The sequence below is a fragment of the Patagioenas fasciata genome, chromosome 1 (assembly GCF_037038585.1).
Source record: "Patagioenas fasciata isolate bPatFas1 chromosome 1, bPatFas1.hap1, whole genome shotgun sequence".
NCBI classification, from domain to species: domain Eukaryota; kingdom Metazoa; phylum Chordata; class Aves; order Columbiformes; family Columbidae; genus Patagioenas; species Patagioenas fasciata.
The window spans coordinates 188,801,258-188,824,576 of record NC_092520.1 but is presented as its reverse complement, the minus strand read 5'-3'; the positions used below and the strand labels follow the sequence as shown (position 1 = coordinate 188,824,576).

The 23,319-nt window shown below is 39.5% G+C and overlaps 1 protein-coding gene across 4 annotated transcripts in view; it reads left to right on the top strand.

Moving 5' to 3' along the window:
* ASZ1 (ankyrin repeat, SAM and basic leucine zipper domain containing 1) overlaps positions 1-17,616 on the top strand; it is a 40,322-nt gene extending 22,706 nt beyond the window's left edge. For 3 of the 4 annotated variants that reach the window (XM_071803336.1, XM_065846288.2, XM_065846298.2), the window contains 7 exons: positions 534-646; positions 3,796-3,871; positions 4,257-4,313; positions 8,899-9,011; positions 14,098-14,203; positions 14,690-14,803; positions 16,513-17,616. In XM_071803336.1, coding sequence (XP_071659437.1) covers positions 534-646; positions 3,796-3,871; positions 4,257-4,313; positions 8,899-9,011; positions 14,098-14,203; positions 14,690-14,803; positions 16,513-16,680 — 747 coding nt within the window. In that variant the 3' untranslated portion in view covers positions 16,681-17,616. The remainder of the gene's footprint in view (positions 1-533; positions 647-3,795; positions 3,872-4,256; positions 4,314-8,898; positions 9,012-14,097; positions 14,204-14,689; positions 14,804-16,512) is intronic. The other variant, XM_065846305.2, reaches the window with a different exon arrangement.
* Positions 17,617-23,319: the final 5,703 nt, after the last annotated feature.

The window sequence follows — 23,319 nt, the reverse complement described above, 5'->3', positions numbered from 1 at the left end:
TCACTGATGCATAGTGATGTCTGGCAGAAAGCTTACTTCTTTAATCAGTTGGAAGAATCCCTGTCTGACTTGATATAGTTAGATTGTCAGTTGTAAATTGCTAAATGTTGGATCCATATATGCAGTGGAAATGGAGATATTAAAATAGTCATACACCCTGTGCTCTTTAGACAACTTACTCCCTTGTGTACGTAGAACTGTTGTCTACAAACCACAAAATTGAGTATGTTGGTGTATTCCTGCCTCTGTAATGACAGATGCTAACTTTTTTAGACTACATGATACGTACTCTTTTGCTCTGCATCAGTTCATTGTTGCGCTGGAATTCAATTAATTCAGAAATACTCGTGATAAACTCTGTGGGCTTAGTCTTAACTCCCCATCACAGTTGCATGCTTTAGAGAAGAAGTGACAGATGTTTCGTGTTCCCTGTAAGTAGTCATTTATGGTAGAACTCTTTGTAGTCTTACTCCTGTGTCTTTCTTTATGCATTTTGATTTTGAACAATAATGAATTCATTTTGGCTCTTCCAGATTTATAGTTTACTCTCTTTGGCTGCAAATCACTTGCAAGGGGGATGCCATGAAACGATTAAGCAAGAGGCTATCTACAAATTTCTGACAGCTGCCTCTGACCACGGAGTTGGGTAAATGCAGTCATACTGTAATTTTAGCTTATAAACATTCCTAAGAGATTGTATTTATTAATATCAATGATTAAGTTGCACTGATAGATATTGTGTATTGTTTGGAGCGCTGCCAAGAGTCCATAGTAAGTGTATTAATGAACTATTAATTTCTCAAGATTTCCAAGTTCCTTTGCATTATAAACAAAGAGCATGCCCTAGATCTTTCCTTCCTATAACTTGGTGTAAAGTATAGTAGAGCCAGCATACAGTGTCAGTTCATTTCAGCTCTGTTAGATTTGTATGCTCCCTTCTTGGATATTCCTTGTTGTGTGGTTGTCTTCATTTGATGTTAAATTTTTTATGTTTTCAGTGAATGCCTGTTTTCAGCTTCACGACACCAAGAAGGGCTATGCAACTTTCTTTTCTTCTGCATATCTGAGAGTCAACATTAAGTATGAACACTAGTTAGGCTGTAGAAGCTTTTGCATAGTGTGCCCCTGACTCTGAATCTTCCAGGTGTCCTATGACTGAAATCAGCCCCTGCTTCAGCAACTTCAAAGATCTCTGATATGGCTTTGTCCCAGAAGGACAAATCTGGGACAAATCCCTCAAGGATTTTTATGTTAACAATAGCTAGTTCTGATGTTCCTTAACTTTGAGCATCTATGGTAATTAGTAGAACCCTTTGTTTCAGGAAACAGTCCCCTGGAGCGTATCAGATGTCTGGCTGTTAAATGCCTGCTCTTGCAAATATGTCTTATCTGTTTCCACATACACACATACCCACCCACCCCCTAGTGAGTTGTGGGTTTTTTTCCAGTTAGTGGTAGTTGAGATGTACAGTGATACCTGTGTTTACTCCATCACAGTTCCTTGAGGTGGATGTCTCCTTCCCACCGTTTGCCTGCACAATTTTCATCACAGGCATTGCCAGTTGTCCTCTCAAGTCTCTGTTCTCTCATTTGCTCCTAATGAATCATCAATTGTGGACATCAGTTGTGCCCCACCATGCAGTGTCCGTCAGTATAACTTGGCATCCTTGCTGTTGTCATCTTTTGTCATCCTTAGGTAGTGGGTGTAGCTTCAGTCCTTCCTGTCTGCCATCCTAATTAGAGAGTTGTCCTGGCTCCAGAGCCCTGGGCTAGAGAAGGAGATGCACACACCTGTCAGGAATTTGCTTTCTTCAGATCCTGGATTAGGTTCTCCTCTGGTTCAGGAGCTTTCAAGTTATTGTCTAGATCAGGGGTGTCAAACTCACTTTCACCAGGGGCCGCATCAGCCTTGCAGTTGCCTTCAAAAGGCCAAACGTAATTTTAAGCCTGTATAAATGTAACTGCTCCTACATTTAGGAGTTTGACATCCCTGGTCTAGATGCCAAATAGCCCTTTCTTTGATCTGGGAAAATAAGTCCTTTCCTTGCACTTCTAGCAGAACCAAGAGTCATGAGTTACCCAAGGGCTCCTAAAACCTTTGCAAACTAGTCAGTTTGAATGCCAGTTGAAGGGCATTGGCTGTACATTCAGAAATGCTGGAATGCAAGATTCTCAGGGTGCAAACTGGAAGTATTTTCTTATGTATTCAGAATAATTCTCAGAGAGTTTTCTTTGGGGTTTTGTTTTGTTTGCGGGAGGGGGGAGTGCTTGCTGCTTTTTCTCCTTTTTTTTTTCCCTCCTCCTTTTTTCCTCCTCCTCCCCCCCCTTTTTTCCTCCTCCTCCCCCCCCTTTTTTCCTCCTCCTCCCCCCCTTTTTTCCTCCTCCTCCCCCCCTTTTTTCCTCCTCCTCCCCCCCTTTTTTCCTCCTCCTCCCCCCCTTTTTTCCTCCTCCTCCCCCCCTTTTTTCCTCCTCCTCCCCCCCTTTTTTCCTCCTCCTCCCCCCCTTTTTTCCTCCTCCTCCCCCCCTTTTTTCCTCCTCCTCCCCCCCTTTTTTCCTCCTCCTCCCCCCCTTTTTTCCTCCTCCTCCCCCCCTTTTTTCCTCCTCCTCCCCCCCTTTTTTCCTCCTCCTCCCCCCCCTTTTTTCCTCCTCCTCCCCCCCCTTTTTTCCTCCTCCTCCCCCCCCTTTTTTCCTCCTCCTCCCCCCCCTTTTTTCCTCCTCCTCCCCCCCCTTTTTTCCTCCTCCTCCCCCCCCTTTTTTCCTCCTCCTCCCCCCCCTTTTTTCCTCCTCCTCCCCCCCCTTTTTTCCTCCTCCTCCCCCCTCCTTTTTTCCTCCTCCTCCCCCCTCCTTTTTTCCTCCTCCTCCCCCCTCCTTTTTTCCTCCTCCTCCCCCCTCCTTTTTTCCTCCTCCTCCCCCCTCCTTTTTTCCTCCTCCTCCCCCCTCCTTTTTTCCTCCTCCTCCCCCCTCCTCTTTTCCTCCTCCTCCCCCCTCCTCTTTTCCTCCTCCTCCCCCCTCCTTTTTTCTCCCCCTTTCCCCCCCCCGCCACCTCTTTTTTTTTTCCCTAGTTTTAATAGGAGCTCTTTAAGTCTTCCATGTGAAAAGGGGGCAAAGCTTCATTTCAGGGCCTAAAATAAGACAGAGCAAACTATCTCAACTCAGGGCTTTGGCAAAGTATTCACTGTAGCAGTTGCAGTAGTCCTTTCTGCATTTCATATGATTTGCTTTTTGGTTTGATTCTGTTAATTGCAGTTGGGTTATACTACTTCTTCAGTCTACCTTCTGAACAGAAGTCTTCTGACAACAAAGTTCTTCCCAGGCTAATTTCCACCATCTTTAATTATAGACATTCCTGTTTTCTTGATAACCTTTTTTGGTTTAAACGGAACTGGAAGATGAACAGTTGTGGGCTGAATGCAGTTTAAATGAATGTTATTTGATAAGAATAAATAGTTGTCTTCCTTAACCCTACTTCCAAATTTTTCAGACTTTTGTGACTCAACTTTAAGGTTCAGTTGGAACATTTTACTACTTACAACAGCATTTATTTATGAAAATAATTCCCTTTAGGCTCAATTCAACTCATTAAACTGAAAAGCCATTTATAAAATTTTGATAGGTTAAATCGTACCCCATGATGCTTGATGCTCATGAGATACTACTGTCATCAGTAGGTGTGTACAACTTTAGGTGGCTCCCCAGTGGTTTATCTGGAGAGCTTTTTCTATAGTATTTTTTTCCTGGATATCTCTTTTAAATTTCCACTGTATTAATCTCAAATCTCATTAATTGTATTTACAGTTCCTATTCAACTTTAGATGACATAGAAGTGTTTTTACATGGTCTTGGCCTAGAACACATAATAGGGTTATTGAAGGTAAGTTTGTGATGTATCTGCTATCTGTAAAGTAATTTATGAAATCAAAATGCACCTACAGCATAATAAAAGTTCTATGTCTATTAGTATTTTAATTCACATAAATGTTTTAAATTAAGTCAAATAAATTTATCAAACAGAAGTTTATATAAAAAGTGTTATGTTAAACTGCAGTGGACTGGATTGGATTACTTAATTTTGATTATGTGCATTAGTTACAACATAGAATGTTTCTAAACTGGAGAAATCTTTCATTGCTTCGATAATGGTGGCATTCAGTGGATTTTGTTTCTGAAAACTGAAGTAAAACATAAGTGAAAAAAAATCAGTGAAAAGTGTCTTCTGGAGTTCTTCTTGATGGCAGAATCCCCTTTGTTTTATACAGGAAAGAGCTATAACCTTAAGACAACTTCTGAACATGCAAAAAGATGAGTTAACAGAGGTCAGTTTACTACTTTACAACTTAATTTAGTTTTCTTGTCTTTCTTAAATGTTTTTAATGTCTTTAAATGCCTAACCTTATAGGAACTTCTTTCTAAGATCTGTTTTCAGAATCTTCTGCAACTTCTTGAACTTTAATGTGAATATAGACAGACCTTTTCTAAAGTACGTAATCCCACAGATCAGCCTTGAATTCTTACATCTTCTCTGCCTAAATCTGACTGTGAAGTGGAAGTCCCCAGTCTTTCTTTGCTGCAATGATGTGGGAGTTGGGGTGATCAGGAAATAGTTCTATTTAAAATTTTAGTTGTTACCATTTTTAGTATTTAAGTATGTTTTTCCTGAAGGAAAATCAGTGCTAGGATTAGCAGTAGATAATCCTAAACAACTACTTTAAATGTGGTCCTCCCTTGTGAGGCTGTAATTTCTGTGGGGAAAAACAAGAACTCTCTTGCATTGTGGAATCTCATATCCCACACAGGTTTGTAGAACCGTACCAAAAAAAAAAAAAAATATATATATATATATTTGGTTTCTTACAGTTTACTGCAGCTGCAAAGGTTGATATTTTGCTGTTATCTAGAACTAAGTGATGCATTATTAAAAGATTTTCATTTCCAGTGAGATAGGGTGGTTGCTTTGTCTTCGCTGGAATAATTCCCGTGGGAAAGGAAAGACTTGCTGTGCTTACAGAAGGGTGTCATAATAAAATCCAGTCATAGGAGTCTCCTTGGAACAAAGTGAGTACTTCAGGCCACAGGATTCTTCCTAGCGCTCTGTACCTGGTCTGGGATACCAAAGATGCCTCATTAAAATAGCTGCTTCAAGGCTGCTCCCTGCTTTTGATGCTGACCATGTCCTCAGTGTCAGCTTTTGTCCTGCTGTTTTGGTACCAAGGAGGCACGTGTTCAACAGCTGGAACTAATGTTTGCATACAGATGTTAATATTCCTTCAGAGTTGTGGTCACCAGGATGTTTCATATGAAGTTTTGTCTTGTAACTGAGTAGACTTTCAGTGTTTGGGCAGAGCTCAGAAGTAATTCTGTATTCTCAGAGGGTGCGTATATAGGGAGTTGCTTTGATGAAGGGATCTTTAAGAGTTCACTCAGACCTAACTATTACAAGGCGTGTCAGCATGTTCTGATGTTACTGCTTTTCTGAAACCCCAGGATCATGCCCATTGGTCAGCATCCCATTGTGGGCTTCATATGAATCCTAAAGCCCCCATTGACAGGAATTTTGCTCTTTAAAGGAGATTTCTGTGGCTTTCTTCTCATAGCTCTGTGAGCTGCTGTCTTGGTTGTGATTGCATTAAACTGCGAATCTGACTGAGTATGTGTTCATACTGATCACCTGGTTTGTTGTAATAGCTATTTGATTTTGTCGTGAGAAGAGGAGAGAATTGTGGACTTTAGAGAATGGCTAAGCCTTACAGTTCCTTCACCAAAGAGACATAACTTCACACAAACTGGAAACTTCTCAGTGTTCTAACATGTTTGAGGCTCCCTGTTACAAAGAAGGCTTCTTTGGACAAGCTGAAATAAATACCTGGATCAGCTGCTCTTGCACAGGAAGATAATATCTATAGGAACAAAGTTGTTTTGCCTCTTGTCTCTGCAACAGCAGGAAACAGTTCCTGGAAAATAAGTTGTGCATGGACATAAATTAATTAGTCTTCAACTGAGAATTTAAAAAATTATATAACACTCCTGGTTTATTTGCATTTCATAAATTATCCCAAATTCTTGATGAAGTCTAGTTTTAGAGCTCTGCTAACAGTTTCTCCCCACACTACTGGTAGAACAAATCTAATCAGTTTTCTAGTAATTCCAGAGTTGAATGTTTTTAGTGTGATGGCAGATCTTCAGCTAACAGCCAGCTATTTTAAAGAGCCTGGATCTTATTACTACGAAGATTAATGATGACCTCTGATGGATGCCTCTGAACCAAGCTGCTTTGTATCCAGAGAACTGGGGAGAAATCCTGTCACTAACATGATACACTTTCTTCCATCAAACAATATCAAAAAGATATTTTCTCTGTAAATATCTTTATCTGTATTCTACAACAGAGCCTAAACAATGACTCTTTCAAGCTGAAATCTCCACATTCCTCAAGCTTATAAACTGTTCCATACTGAGACAAGTCTGTTCAATATACTGGGACAAGTCTATTCAACATTTGGAGGTTTATTTCTGATTCTGTGCTACTTACAACTCTCTAATCTTTTTTATTGGTTTTATTTGAGCATTTGTCTCACAAGTTAGCAACAGAAGTAACTTTACTTCTCAATGCTTTTAGGACTAAGAAGGTTTGTTTCTCACATGGTGATTAGTTTAGAATAAGAGAAAATGGCATTGTGTTCTGGATTTGAAAATGCATAATGAAAATTTGACACATCAAAATTGAAAATGTAACCCAGAAGTTTAACTTCATCATTAGAGAATTATTTGGTCTGTGTTCTTCCATATCACAGTTCCAGGGCTCTCCTTCCTCTGCTCCCCCAGCCCTCAAAAAAAGCATTTAATATTTGGCATAAGATTGTCAGGTTATTAAAAATAGAGGCTACTTGGGCAAGATGGCAAGGATGTAAGAGTTCACGCGTAACTTCACTGGTTTTACCTGAGAATTGTGTCATTTTTTATATGTTGAGGCAGTCTGTTATTTGCCACTTCTTTCATTGCCATTTAAAGGATGACAGAAAAGTTGTGTTGATGCTGGATCATGAGTTTGGGGCATGGATTTTCAGGAGCCTGATGTGGTGGTGCTCATTCAGTGATCCATTTGCAGAAGGATGAAAGTACATTTTATTTATAAGGAAGGGATGTACAACATCTTCCTGGTACACTGATCAGAAAACTGTATTCCGATTTGCTTGTTTCAGGAATGAGAAGGAGTCAAAAGCAAACCAGTTTTCACAATAGTTCTTCCCTTAAGCAAGATAGTTTTAATATTCAATGATAACTGCCATTGTGTCCTTGGAAGAGTTCATTTATTTTGTTAATTATAATTAAATTTGCTGCTCTTATCAGCTTACTTCTGCATCATGAAACAACTGCCTGGCATTCTGATCTGATGTGTGTTGTCAGCTGTTCATTCAAAATTTTTCCTGCAATAATTACAGAAATCTGGGAGACTGCAAACACGAACATCTTACAGAGTTCTGAGGCTGCAGGAGGGAACTTTTGGTCCTCAGAACGTCAGAGCCCCGCATGTTGTAGCTCTGAAGACTGTGGGATCCTTACAGCCTCCAGTTCCAGAGTGGTCCACTCCTGCTGAGTCCAGGTGCTCAGCTGGAGAGTTAGGAACATAGTCAGACTTGGAGCTGGCATTACAAGTTTTTCCCTTTGTGTGGAGAAGCATCCTCTTAGGGCTGCTAACAGCAGAAGTCCAGTGTTGCACCACAACCTGTCAGATGAGCAAGAAAAAGTAGTGAATGTGCCACAGAAGTACTTCCCTTTTAACAAAGTGATTTTTTTTTTCTTCGTTTAAGTGTTCTGCAAGAAAACTCTCAGTCTAAGATTTAAATGCAAGTCACATTTTAATCTGAGATATTTGATGAGTAACACAGCTGACGTTTTCTGTCCCAGGCATCACTTGGAGAATCTCAGTTACATAGTGTTTATCTGCTGAAGAAAATCATGCTTTTCTTCGGCTAAAAATGACAAAAAAGCCTTGAACACCTCAGAACTTTTCTGTTGTTGTTTGCAGCATTAGCCAAGTGTGTAGAAGATGAATGGATCTGAGCTTAGGGACTCTATAAGCTGATGTTAAGTAGTATTTAGGCTTGATCTTAATTTGAGGTGAAAAATCTATTCTAAGTTTGTAAGTATGCTGTCCTTCAGATATATAAAAAGGTTGCTTTTACGGCCTATTTAATGGTAGAAACATCTGGTTGAATGTCCTTTTAACAGATGATATTCTCTCTCTCTACTGGTTTCTGATCATTTGAATTTTTGGAGATAGTGTGAACCAACTAGATTTCTTTGTAGACATAACTTACTTTTTAAATTAGATTCTATTAAAATAAGATTTTAAAAAGAAGTATTGTGTCTTACGAGACCAGTTTCTCTAACTGTAAAAAAAATACACACCCAAAAGCTTGTAAAAGCACTTCTTAAAACCTGACCTCTTTCTGTAAAATTCTCTGTTTGATGCTGATTTGACAGTTTCCGTTCTTTCTGAGTTAATGCTGTGTCACCATCATGATGATTGGTTCTTTTCCAATAAGAGATTACTGAGATGACTCTGAAACAGATGAGGATAACATCCTAACAACGCAGGGGTACTTATAAAAACTGTTGGGTTTTTTTTTAATAAACCTTAAGCAGATTTTCTGAGTATCCTGTGCAATTTCATTTTGGTTCTTCCTCAGCTCTTTTTAATTTTGTTTTGCATTATTGAATAATTTTTGTGGTTTGATTTTTTCCATTTGCAGTTACACAGATTGTAGTTGGTTGCAGTAACTTAAAAGCAACTTACTTTGACTTTTAATAGTTAGAAACTCACACAATAAATGGTACTATACTGTTATATCTAATAAGCATTAAAAGTAAATCAAATTTGGGATAACTCTTTCAATTTAGATCGGCATTACAAATCCTCGAGATCAACAGACACTCCTAGACGCTATTAAAGAACTACAAGTGGAAGAAATAAGAATTGAAGACCTCCCTGAAGTGGTAAAGGTGGAATTGAGGTATTAAGTGTGTATCTAAGGAAATGGTAATGAAATATAGACAATTTATGGTGACTGCGTTGTTTTCTATAGTTCTCTTACACCTTATCCCATGCATAACATTAATGAGAGTACATCAGTTAGTGGATTATGAGGGCTGGTTTAGGTGTGTTTTGTACAAAGGAAGTTGGAAGCATAGATTTCTGTTGTAGGAATCTGTTTATGGGTTATATTGCCATTATATGCCATTGCTTTGGCTGTCTTTTTGAGTGGTGGATTCTTTCTTTGTACCTCAACAGGGTTTCATGACCTTGCTTTGCAGGATTTTTACTATTATACCTTGAGTTCATATCATAAACTCTGAAACTGGCTTCTTGTGCTCCACTATTAACTTGTTCTTTCATTTCTCTGATAGGCTTCAGTGAGCAGATTTTGTTATTTCTCTGTGGTCTTGCCGTTCTTGCTTCTCTGTGCTTCAAGAACGTCATTTACTCTTGCAAACCCCATGTGGTGTGATCTCTGTAATTCTCTGTTTTGTCTGTAGACAAGACAGGCCCTAACAGTCTTGCAATCAAAGTTGTCTGATTGTAAGATGCAATAAAACGTGCGTGGGAGGGAGATGTGTGTTTGACTTAAATCATAAATGTGACTTTTGAATAGGTTCAGGATTTTTTCTCGTTTTTCTCTTCCACTGGAAGCAGTTTTAACTGGCTTCTAAAATACCTCATTTTTTTATATTACAAATTGAGAACTTCATAAGATGTTTTCCTTATCACAGATTATATGCATTGGTAGAAACAGGTTTATAAGGAAACTGGTTTGTAAGAAAGTGTTACTTCTTTCATCTTCCATTCCAACTTGGTATTTTTTCCATTATTGATTCATTCTTATAGCTTTAAGCGTCAATTCTGCAATACCCCTTACACTTGTCGTATAGTCCTGTGCAATTGCATGAAAGCCAGGCTGGAGCTGAGAGGAACATCCCTCAGAAACCTTTTTAAACTTCATTGGTTCCGTAAGCACTGCTAGAGCACTTCCCACAGGTAGCACAAAAAGGAGGAGGAAGGCTGTAGCAAGTGCAAAGGTGTCTAAAGACTTCTTCAACCTCTACCCTCTATTTTGTTGTGTAAATATCACTTTTTCCAGAAGAGGAACCTAGACTTGAGTTTAGATTCTGTATTCATAACTTTCCACTTTTTACTTCCCAGACCTACAGTGGAATTGCTCCTGAAAATGGGATTTGTTTGATATTTTAATTTGCAAAAGTTTTAGAATTGACTCAGGCAGAAAAGTGTGGCTTGCCTTTCAGAGGCTTTAGTAATTTGGACTGCGTTTGTTTAACTTGGAAATGCTTCTCCTTCCTCACTCTGTAGCTGCATCACTAGTAAGTTAGATTCTCTGTGCTTCTTTCTTTCTTCTCAGTCCTACCACCATTTGCATAGCATTGTGTTACCTTACCAGCCTGGCTGGAAAAAACTCCTCTTTGCATCCAGTCTACTTATTAAATAACTTTCTACTGTCTAGAAAAGTAAGAGTTCAGCTCCTCTTTAAAGTGCATGTCTCCTTCTTGAGAGGGAGCTTAGCAGCCTGCTTCAGGTATGTTTTTGCAGCGTGGTGCCGAGTTTGAGCTGTGGGATGTGGAAGAGCTGGGTGATGGTCTTGACTCTTGACTAGTGACCTGACAGCTGTGCTGCTCCTTGGTTAGGTATTTCTTCCCTCTCCAAAAAACTGGGGAGAGCTGTCTGTGTTATTTGGATACTATAAGGCTAGACTCTTTGTTAGTCCTAGTGTTCATTGGACCAAAGAATGTGCTTGGGTTCAAGTTCATTCCATACATGTCAGCATCCTTTGCAGGCAGCTGAATCACACAGACGCTGTGCGTTAGCAGTCATGTCATGATGTGGTCCTGCCAGAGCATTGTCTTTTGTGCCTTGGTTACATGAGTCTGCCCAGCAAGTACTGCACTCCCGTGGAGTCATCCTTATACGTACCGATTGCTCTTGATGCTGGCGTGGTGCCCGTAGCTGTTTCCATTACTGTGTTTACACAAAAGAGGCTTTGCAGCCTGCTTCAGGTGCCTTTTTGCAGCATGGTGCCAAGTTTGAGCCATGGGATGTGGGAGAGCACGCAAGGCACGTGGGAAGCTCTTGAAAGACTGAGGTGGGCTGGGAGAACAGGGTGTTCATGTCCTGATACAGGACCTTGACAGTGCTTCTAGTCTGTGAGAAGATTTCTCCATCAAAACAAGTACCTTTGTACTTCCAGAAGAGAATCCAGGTACAAACTAGTATGCTGAAGAACTGAAGTTTCACCACGCAAGAGGGTACAAACCTGTATGATACGGATACACCATAAATACTCTGACAGCACCTGAGCTTTGCTGAGCTGAGATAGTGGGCCAGCCATAAGGGGGACTGGCTGTCCAAGTTAGGCACCTTTAGAAAAGGATGTCAACTCTTCAGCAAGGGATAATTAGCTGCAGTTTAAGAGGACTTTGCCCAGTTTAAGCTTCATGCATTTTTGTGCTAGAAATATATGGTTTTTTTCAGATTGGTCTTTGGTCGTGTTTAGTGTACACATTCAAGCAGAAAGCTTACAAAGGTGAACAGAGGGAGTAAGTGGAGAAACACAGAAAGTTGACAGTTCACTGCATGTATGGCCAAATACGATAAAAAACCCACATGATGTCCTGTAGAGCCTCACACAGCAGTGACGTATGGAATTCCTAGTGCAGTATGGTTTTATATCATATGTAGTTCTTAAAACCAGAAAATGATTGATTGGTTAAAGATTGAAGTACACAAAATATGACAGCATTTCAGTTTTAGCAAGCACTGCATAGTTTTCTAGAAAATGGCTTGACATGTATTCTTGGAATCTGACCTTGAGACTGAAATCATAGACTATGTTTACATGCTATTATATAAAGATTTTACTTCCCACTTTTTCAAAGTCATCCTGTGAGAAGGAAAATCAGTCATTAAGTCATAGAAAAACTAACATAGTAGAAAATGTTGAACTGATTGATTATAGACTCACAGTGTCTAGCACTGTTTAGCCACTGGTGTTTTGACAGCCATTAATTCTTTTAAAAAGTGATTATTTTTTTGAAAGCACTATTTCAAGTTGCAAATATAAGAACATGTTACTGCAACAGATACAAAATTATAGGAAAATATCTTCAAGAACTATTATTGCTATAATAAAGAAGTATGAGAAGTAGAAATGTTTGGGGTTTTTTCTCCCAATTTCATGCCCATGACATACATTATTTTTGCTGAGAATCCTTTCAGAATTCCTAAAAATAATTTCCTTTGTGACAAAACACAGAAGGTGCCATAACTGACCATAGCCAACTGAAGAGTTATCCTTCTAAGTATAAGGAAATTTTCATGAGCGTGGCTTGACTGTAGTAACATGGGAGAAACTGTCAGCCTATCTCCAGCTGTGATTATTTTGTTTACCATTCCGGTTTTTTTTACCCTAAATATTCAGTTCAGTTATATTGTTCTAAAATAATTCATTATTTTATTAAACAAGCTGATAAGCTTTCTTACTTCCCTGTCTTCATAAAAACCATGAACAGACTTGTTTTTTAACCTCTGGTATCCCTTCTGATGCTTCTGTGTATTTCTGGTGTAAGTGTTTAAGTTGTAACAATTCAGCACAGTTGCAAATCACAGGTGTCCTGAGCAGTGGTGGAAACTTTGCTCCTTAGTGATCTTCTGCCAGAGGTAAAGGAAAGCACTCTATGGGCTAAGTTCAGTCTCTGTTTAGGTATTTGCACCACACTGGCATGTAGCTTAGTTTAGCTGTTTGGCAAATTTCATGTGTACCTTTTTGCCATCAGAAGCAGCAGCCAGGAAGGTGCTGTGAGGATGTTGCATTGAAGTTTAGTAGCAGATTGCCCTTGGAAAAGAGGAGCATTGGGGTCTGAATAAACTTATTTAGATCCTTCTGTAAATATAATGCGAAGTCCTGCGATAGGAACTTAAAATTGTCTCTTGTTTTACCTCTGCTGAGGTAAAACATTCAGTGGAGTGGCTTATAACTAGTGGAAAATTTTCTACTGAAGATACAGGCACTTCTCAGGAGTTTTGGCTTTTGAGAGTTCGTTCTTTAAGAACAAATGGATGATCTTCTTCCTCACCCCCTGCCTTTCCTCTGCCAGGTCAGTGGTGACAACTTTGTAACCAGCACCCGGACTTGTAAATAACACTCTCTGAGGCTTGTAAATTGACTGGGTGTCATGTCGAAGCTCTAGAAAGTTAACGAAGTTGTCTGTTAAATCATTCTATCCTTTTCTCTACTCTTTCGCAATATTGATCAAACTAATTTTCAGAGCTGTCTTCCTGCTTCAATTTGACCACTAAGTATATATTTTCTTCAAAGTAGATAACATTGGGTATTTTAGGCTTTGAGGAATGTACTTCCAAATCCAGGGCTCAAGTCAGTATTATTGGATTCTTCTTTCTCTCACTATGCTGAAGACCAAGTGACTCTAACCTAGTCATTTTAGTTCTAGCTACAAAGTACAAACCAGACTTTTTTTTTTTCCCCCACTTCCTCAGAAATGTAAGCTGCAGGTCAGGAATATTGATATGTCAGCATAAAATTGTCTATAAATTCAGTTTCTCATGTTGCAAGATTGATCTGTACACACATATGCACAGGAAAACAGTGCTGCGGTTATTATGCATTTATAAATGTGGTATAGAATTACTCATGCATCAGGTAATGAAATGTCTTCATTGATACTACAGGATTCACGAGAGTTAGAAACAGAAGTGGAGGTTAATAGAATGTTCCAAAAAGCTTTTGGGTGACACTTCTTCAGCTTTTGGTGTGTCTAACCAGCTGAATGTTCTGGATAACTTAACGATTTGTTGTCCTTCCAAAAGGGCTGGTGGTGCAGAACTTGCTAAGTTGTTAAATGTAGTGTTTAACTACCCTATGTTAAAATAACACTGGATTTTCTTTTTTCTAAGCCAATGAAACTGCATGTCTGATTTGTTCACTAGCCAATGTTGGAAATGCATAGATCGTATTTAGCTTGCAAAAAGTTACGGCCTTTGACAAATAACGGAATATCATTCTATTTTTGTAGTGGAGATGAATTCCTCAAGTTTCTTCAGAAGTTGAATAAAGAGTGTAGTAAGCTGATCATTCCTGTGCAGACTGTGAATAAACATTTGCGTGAAAATTCTCACAAGGTACTCAAGCAAAAAAAGAAATATAGGTTCAGAGTATATTATTCTACTCTAGAATATTGTTCTAACTTGTAAAATGAAAAATACAAATACTCATCGACCATCTTGATTATTGTATAGTTCTAGAGCGCTATGCAATGTTCTTTCTCAAAAGGACACTTTTTTTTTAATAATGTATTGCAAATATGTAGGCCACCCAATTAAAGGAGCAGAGGGATTGGACTAGATGATCTTTCGAGGTCCCTTCCAATCCCTAACATTCTGTGATTCTGTGATAAATATTTTTTCTTCATGTTTCTGCTGATAGGGGAGTTAAGGTGACAAAAGAGTAGTAGAGAGTAGCAGATCTCGTGTGTATATCATACAATGAAAACATGGAATATATGCAGTTATAAACTTTTTCTGACACTCTTTTATGATACATTTAACTAAAATAATATGAAAACACAATGTACAGTAATGCTGGTAAATAACTGTAACTGTTAATAGATAGTGCTGCAGTGGGCACCGACTGAAAATTTTATTGAAGTCTGCGAAGACTTGCTTTGCAGCGTTGAAAAGCTGGGAGAAGAAGTTACCAAACTGAAGGACCTGGTGGAGAAGGTGAGAATATGAGTGAGGCTGTTAAAGACTGTGTACCAGTTTCAAATGTGATATCCATCAATGAAACCTTGGTCTGGCACAGGCTCTTGAGCTGTGGCTTGGACATTGCATTTACCACTCCCCCTTCACCCTTTCCATGGACAGAATGAGCAATAATCTAGAATATTCCACAGCTGCATTAGACAGTCTTTCTACCCCAGGAAAGAATTAAGTGGAATGTATCTCTATGCTTTCAGACAACCACTGTGGCATAAACACCACTCTGAATAGTTACACTCTTACTTCTTAGTTAAGGAATCTTTTGTTTGGAATTATTGCGTCACAAGGAAGATACTAAAGTTTTATGGATTGAATGGGAGGCATCCCAGATAACTCTGGAGAGTGACAAAAGAAGAGGGTGGGAGAGGTCAAGGCTAGATGTTAGCACCACATCAGTCATTCTCAAACCAACACAATGACACCTTCTTGTCAGATGGGGTCATTTTAAGTAATAAGCTAGTAAAAGGAATGGCGCTGGGATAGAGTAAATGGAGCATCAGTGTCAGAAAGGAATCTGTTGCTGAATGAAGCCATGTGGAACTCAGACCTTGAGTATAATGCTACTAATGCGATTTCCTGTAGTTTAAGTAAATTTAATGTAATATAACGGCTTTCTCCAATAAATCACTTGACACCAAATATGTTTAAGAGATAGATGGAGTTTGTGGCAAAGAACTTTTTAGCTACTTATGTTCCTTTATTTGCATATGCAGAAATCAATTGTATGTATATATTTGCCTCCTGGATGTGTAGGTGAGTTACAAGGGCTGGGCAAGATCTGAGTTGGGTGCCACTTGACTTTGCTCTTGTCTGTACTTAAGGTTTTATAGCTGTCAAGATGAAGCACAGTGGCCTTTGTACCCAGAGTTAAACATGAGCCTTCTAATTACTTCAGAAATGTGATTCCTGTTCTGTTAAAATACTGGAATGTTTTATGACTTTCACTGATAAAACTTTTTTGTGCTACTTAACTTATGGTGGAACACTTTTGCATGAATATACCACTGAAATATTTATTATGAAACGTGTCAATTTAAGTGAAACAGTTAAATGTCATAGAGAAGTTTGTATGAATTCCCTTCAGTACTGTTTGTTAAGCTTAGTCACTAAAAGACTTTGCCAGCAGTACATACTATGTCTGTAGCATATAATTTTTGAAAGCACGGTAGATGAGATGGCCTTTCAAGCATTATAAACTAAGGTGGGGAATTGGAACCTAAACCTGTTGCACTTCATGACAAGGCTTCACTCAGCTTCAGCCCGTGTCTAATCTGTTACATATTTAACTGCCTGTTTTAACAAACAGGTTTTTTAGTAATTAAATGGCAAAAGTTCTGGTTAAAATATTGGATGATTGGCATTTAAATGCTTTGTTATTAGATTTTTGTGGCACCTATTAGCAGTGTGGTTTACTCCTGAGGAATTAAGTTTGTAAACAAACTGTTTTTCTAATATATATTACAAAATAATTGAGTATCAGATAAGATAAAGGTTTGCACGCATTTATTTCAATAGAAGTAGAGCAGAGGCAGACAAGGGGAAAAATATAATATCAATCCTAGATGCATGCAGATTCTTAGGACTGGGTACGTCATCACATACTTAAGAAGCTTTCACACTAACTTTTTTTCTTTGCTGCATTTCTTTTGTGAACTTAACATCTGCCTCAGCATGAACAGATGAATGACCCCAGCCGAGTGAAGCTTCCAGAAAAAGCGCCCACCTTGGAAAAAAGATTAGTAAAAATGGGAGCAGTAACGTTGTTTGGATTTGGTTTTTTCTTAGTTATAACTAAGTTAGTGGTAAAGAAAAACCTGACTTTAAGTTTAGTGCTATGAATACTGTTGGAAAACTTAGTCACATTATGCTTCTTCTTAGTATATGCAGTTGAGCTGACCTCATGTGAAAACTTGTGTAGTTTCTCATCATATCTGTATTATTTGCATCCAGTAAGTACTTTAATGTAGAAATAAAGTTATTAAAAATGAAAACTGCTACTGAAATATATCTTAGGGTTTTATTCTCAAAATGATTTTTGGTATAGATTGTAGGTCTAAAGTCTTGTCAAAGCTGCTTCTCTTTTTTTACATGAAGTTGTAATTATTGCTTCATAATTACTTGTTTAATTTTTACTTTTAACTGTTGTTCAGAGGTGAACATAAGCAAATAATTCTGATTATATCACATGTTTGTATTTAAAATTGTGATGCAGGTGTCTTTTGGGGTTGGGAGGGTTTAAAATATTTGAATTATCTCATGCAGTTTTATGTTGATAAGGATCTTTTCTCTTGCAGTTTTTCATATGAATCTATCACGTGAAAAACTTCTCAGTGAAAAGTACTTTTTTTCCTTTGTCACGATCACAAGGCTGTGGAGATCTTGTTATACCTTGCCTGAAAAGCCATTTCTCACTGAGCTGTTATATTCAAATTATGCCTGAAATCTGTTTCCTTTGGGATATTTGCTTCTATTAAGAGTTTCATCACATCTATTAAAAGGGTTGTAGCAGTCCTTTGCTATAAGAATGCAAGCAACTTAGAAGGCGTGTTTTGTCTTGGTCTGGTCTTTCACTGTAACAGCTTCATGCTTAGAGTAATTTTTTCTTAATATTTTCTCCACTTAAAAAGGTGTTTGTAATTCTGCAGTGAAACATTAATATCTGTTTTTCATCTGGTTACCAGAGCAGCGTTGTTGGAAAATGGAGAATTGGTATAAGTTAATTCAAATCAGTTATGTTTTTGCAGACTTCAATAAACATCTGTAAAAATGCTGAATATTTCTGAAGGGACATTCATTTCGAAATAAAGCAGAAGGAGTCTAGAAAAATGAACACACTCAATGGGTGTGTTGTGCTGTAGCTCTCTGTTTCTAGAGATGTTGTCTGGACTCTTCATCTTAGATGTTTCCTCCAGAGACTGGTAACGAGAAGATAAAAACCTGAGTAGTACTCCAGTTGTGGTCACACTTGTTCTCTGCTTTTTGTTTCAGAAAACAAGGTTCGGTGTTAGTCTATTTCCTTGTCACTGCAGTTGTTTTACCTCCTTTCTTCCCGGGTTTCTCCTTCAATGCAAGGAACTTCCTACAGAGTGATGAGGCCAGAGGCAAATACAACCTAAGTTTTTGTTTGTTGTTTTTTTCTTGGTTTCTTGGGGTTTTTTTTCCTATTCTGCACGCAGCTTTGGATCAGAGGGGATAAACTGTGTTCTCCACCACCACCATCTACCCACACACCTGAAGAAAAGCACATGCTATCAGCCTACTGACTTGAACCAGCAAAGTATGTTGAAAAGCTCTCTCTTTCTTGATATTACCTTTTAATGAATCCTGAACTAACGAGACACTTATCACAAAAGGAAGAACCCATGGAAATGGCAAAATCTGTGGAAATACAAAAATCTGTGAAGTGCAGTTTTAATTGCTTGTCATACACATGGAACCTTATATATACAGAGCCCTCCGTCTCTAGTTCAAAATACAATTCAAATGCAGTTGGCCAGTGATGAGATGGCTCACAAGTATTACTAGAACTTTGACATGTAAAATCTTCTGCGTTTTTCTGTTGGGTGAGGCAAGGGGAGATTTCCTTTTTTGTTTTTGTTGGTTGTTTTTTTCTCTTTTTTTTCTTTTTTTTCCTTTTTTTTTGGGAGGGGAGTGGGAAGGTGGGCAGGCATTTTGTTCATACTGTGTTCCCAACAGGTACTTTAAGTGGAATTATTTCAACTATTAGTAAGATTTCTGTGATACTGTCCTGGAGAAGATTCTGATACTTAGCCTCGCTATTCCTTACTTCTCCACTTCTGTGAGAATTTGCATTAAAAAAGCTACTTCAAAGGACACTGAAAGAAGCTTCCATTTCAAGAGATGCATTTTCTGTCACTAGCAGATCTTTTCATTTGGAACGGTAACTAAAAATGTAAGTTATCTTTTTCCACTAATTTGAAGATCCACTTGTCTGGAGGCCTTTTAAGCAAACTTTGGAGGTCTAGCAGTTGAATAGGGTATCTGCTCCAGAAAATACTTTTATCAGTATTTAACTAAATTATAGATATAATGATGAGAATGATGCCATCAGTGTAAAATTACCTATGAGGAAAAAAATAATGCATGATACTTGCTGATAAACATTTTCTAGTTTTGAGAGTTACAATAAAATATTCTTTGTAGACAGGAGTCAAAAATCTGAACACTTGGAGCTGGCCTCCAAAACACATTTGGGAGACGCTGGTCCTGTTAGGTTTATCTTATTTATACACACTACGTTGTGTGAGTAGGATACGTTAAGAGCCAAATAAAGATTATTTTTACCATAAAAAAATACTATTGTTTTCTTCAGATTCCAGACTCTGGCTTAAACGATTAATTTCAAGGTCCTTTATTCACTTCCATGTTGTTCCAGTACCTCTTTCAAATTCTCTGTTTGAGAAGGTATCACAGTATGGTGGTGATAGGGCAAGAGCCAAAGAGATTCCTTCAACATCTGTCCCCTGAGCTACACTGTCAAAGTTCTCACCCCCAGCAGCACCCGGTGAGGGAGCCTTCAGATGATAATGTCCCTGCTGAGAGGCCTCCTTCTGCAAGTCATCAAATTAAAACCATTATCCCCCAACAGTAAAAAGACAATGATTTGCACATCTTTGAGGGGATTGGAGGAGAATGCTGAAGGGCTTTGCATGCATTAAGCAGGTAAAGCGGGGCAGCCCTGTGCGGTATTGTCCTGCTTTCCCAGTAGTGCAAATGGAGATGCTGGAGGATTGAGTGGATTGGACCTGGGGCCACATCCTGCAGATACATAATTGCTTAAAGGTGCAGCGAGGTTCCTACTTGCAATACCATTGCATACCTAACTTCTCTTGATACAGGTGAATATTCATGCAATGGCCTTTTCTGAATCTTTAGACTGTTATGTAAAATTAGGGCCTTGAGTGATCCTGTGGAGATCTGAGAGAACCTGAAGATTTTTCTTTATTTCTAATTTGTCCTGCCCAAGATCAGCTGCAGGTTGTGTGTCTTGTGTCTCTTTCTGTGCTTTGGGATTTGCCTTGCTTTTAAAATTTGGTTTGTGGAGTACCAATTGCAAACAGTAGACAGTAATTTTAGGTACGTGCATTCTTAAACTGGGAAAGAGTTGAGCTTTTTTTATTATGTTCTCCATTGACTTAGAGAAGTTCTGTGTTTGCTTTTTGTTCTTCATCCAACTGCCTTGTTGGGGACAAGACTTAAGCTTGAGCTGTGCAGTTTATTCTTTTTCCTCTTGCCATCTTTTAACCCTTTCAGGTGTTCCCCAAAGCTGTAACTTGCTCGTATGTATAAGCAGGTGTTTGCCTGCATTTGCTTTCTCTGGTACAGCAGTTCTGCAAAAGTTACAGGTCATCTCTCCCAAATAGAGCTTCTGTGTTACTAGTGAAGTACTACAGATGTTGCTTTGGGCCTTGCGTGGTGGAAGATACTGAGTCTTCAGCCTTGCTGAACATGTCTCTTTCAGAATAAATTGAATAAATCCTTCTTACTCTGTGTCATGAAAGGGTGGCTTAAGTGATCCATTGCTTGTTTGTGTTAGCTGTCTGCTTCTTGCAGACTGTTTCAGTATTCATACGGGAAGAAATCTTTCTGCACAGATAAAAAGCCTTGAAGGTCCAGCATGTACCATAACTGCAGGTTTCTGCTTTTAAAGACTTTTACTGTCATTTATTTGTTCTGGAGGCATGGGGGGAAATGTATATTTGGAATTTTTATTTCACTATTCTAGAAACAGGAACTTCCAGGTAAGGGGTCTCTGTATTTTACAGACGAAAAATGATAAGTGGTGAGGTATGAAGTGGGGTATTACTGGCATTAAATGAATAATGTGAGGTGTATCATTAACAGCTTTAATAACTGTTAAGTTACTTTTAGTTTTTATTCTGATTTAAAAGGTGTGGTTTCATGTAATATAGAGCCATAGTCTCTTTAAGCAGGACTTAGAGGGAACCCTCTGGGAAGGATTTTCAGTTCTTTCAAGCTGTGCTGCTGACTGATACATATGGGAAGATGCCTTCTACTTCAGGGTTGGGGGGGTGTCTTACTAATTATTCTTCTCAGGTGAGCCTTCAGTGCCTTCAGCTTTTCTGAAAACAGTCTTTTTTTAATGTAGAAATGCAGGTTTAACTACATTATTTCACTATTGTGTTGAAAAACCTCAGCTCCATATCATAAGGTAGATTACATATTCAAAGAATTGGGTTTACAGTGTTCCTGGCTACTCCGCTGTCATCTCTCTTGCACGTGGCACGAGTTCTTGACTGGATGAGAAACTGTGTGCACAATACTGGTTGAAGGCACATCAGTCTGCTCTGGCAGCATGGGAGACCACCAGCCTTTCAGGGCTGCATTGGGTTGAGGGTGAGATCCTTCCCTCCTCAGTGCTGAGGAGACCACAGCTGGAGTGCCAGGTCTTGTCATGGGCTCCCCAGTATGAGAGGGACATTGACATACTGGAGTGAGTCCAAAGAAGAGCCGTGAAGATGCTGAAGAGCTTGGAGCATGTGAGCTACATGGAAGAGCTGAGAGCTGGGATTGTTCAGCTTGGAGAAGGCTCCAGAGCATCTTCTTCATTTGTATGAATACCTGGGCGGGGAGTTGAAGATGGAGCCAGGCTCTTCTTGGCGGTGCTCAGAGATGGGCCAAGAGGTGATGTGCCCAAACTGAAATGCAGGAAATTCCATTTAAACCTAAGGGGGGGGAAAAAAACCATCCCAGGTCAGACACTGGAGCAGGTTTCCCAGAGAGGCTGTGGTGTCTCTGTCCTTGGAGGTACTCAGATGTGGACACATCTCTGAGCAACCTGCTGGCTGACCCTGCTCTGAGCAGGGTGCTGAACTGGAGGAGGTCCCCCAGGATGCCTTCCAACCTCGTCTGTTCTGTCATTCTGTACAACGAGACGGGTTAATAGAAATAATTTGTCTGAGGTGAATGCATGTGAGGCCAGCACAGAGTGCTCAGAGAAGGAATCTGGACAGCAATAAAACCAGATTGCAGGTGTGGTCAGTGATTCTTCTGGAGAGGAAGGAGACTATGTTCATGAGCTGCTGGTGTGGTTGGCAGAGGTAAAGGAGCTCCTGTTCATCCAGGAGAATATCCCAGAATGACCAAACAGGTCAACTTTTTACTGCAGGCCTGAGGAGGCTGGTAGCGAGGGGGTCTGAGGCCTCTGCTCAGAGTGGTCTAAAAGATTGATGGAATTTGCTGTCCCCTCTGCGGCGTTTTTTTTCCCTCCCTTGTCAGTTGATCCAAGATGTGACTCTTACACTTCAGGAACTGAAGTTGACCACTAGCTGAAAAATGGAGTAAGTTTTTTTTTCACACCTGAATGCTGATCTATTGCTTTTAAGACCTACTGGAGTTAGTAACTGGAACTGCGTGTACTCCAAGCTTCAATAGCCCTTAACCCAAAGCCTCTGCTGCCAAAAGCTTTTCCGATGTGGGGTGGGCTTGTTTTTTGTAGGGGTATTTGGTTTCTTGGATTTTTTTTAAGGTTAAATCAAGAAGTGGATGAGTGTTAGCACCTCAAAAGTTGATAGGACTCTACATTTTTAATTTTGTTTCTGAAATGCTGCGTGCTTACATCTGTTCTATGTCTGTGATCTCAAGAAGTCAGTCTGAGTGACAGCCTGGAAGACTGATGTCTTCTCTGTGTGCAGTCATGGCTGTTATGTGTTGTCTGAAGAACAGATCTGAAGAGTGCTTCCCAGCTTGCTTTTCCGTGATTTTTACCTGGGATTGACAAGTGAAAGCATCTTTTAGGAACAAGAACTGTGCGATCCCTAAGTTACTTGGAAACCTTCAGAGTTTGTAACAGCTGAGGGCTGACTTTGAACTGTGGCTTGTCCATCTTGTTAATGATGGTTCATCATTGAGAATATGTTATCGTGTATTTGCCCTATATAGATGATGCGAAGTAAAAAAGAAGTTGCTAAATTCTTTGTTGTTGAGTTTGTTTATTTGGCGACTGTCAGCCGCGGGGAAGCGAGGTCGGACCACTTCACCTGGAAGCTCTGATTTATGCTCAAGCAGCACAAATGCCTCTGTGCACTCAGTGTGGGGGCTGATGCTGGAACAGTGCTGCTGTGAAAGGACAAGACAACTTTTGGAGTTCAAGGACAGCTGCTCTCTTCTGTGGCACTAGCCTGGCTGATAAAACTGACTGACTGGAGATGTTCTGCTGGTGCGCTCCCGTTGTGCCTTGTGATGGTTAGAGAAGCTGTCATTAGCAGCAGCGGGAAGGGCGAATGGGAATTGAAGAGCGGAAAGGTTCTTTAGTGGGTTCTCAAAGTGGAGACGTTCTCATTGCAGGGAGAGAGGAGACCTGTGCCGGGAAGAGCTGGTTTAACGTAGGGGTGAGATGAGGGGAGCAAGTGCTGCGCAGGTGAAGGAGAAAGAATGGATTAAGAACACGAAAGAAGGAGTGGAGGGGCATGAGGGTCGACGGTGTGAGGCCTGAC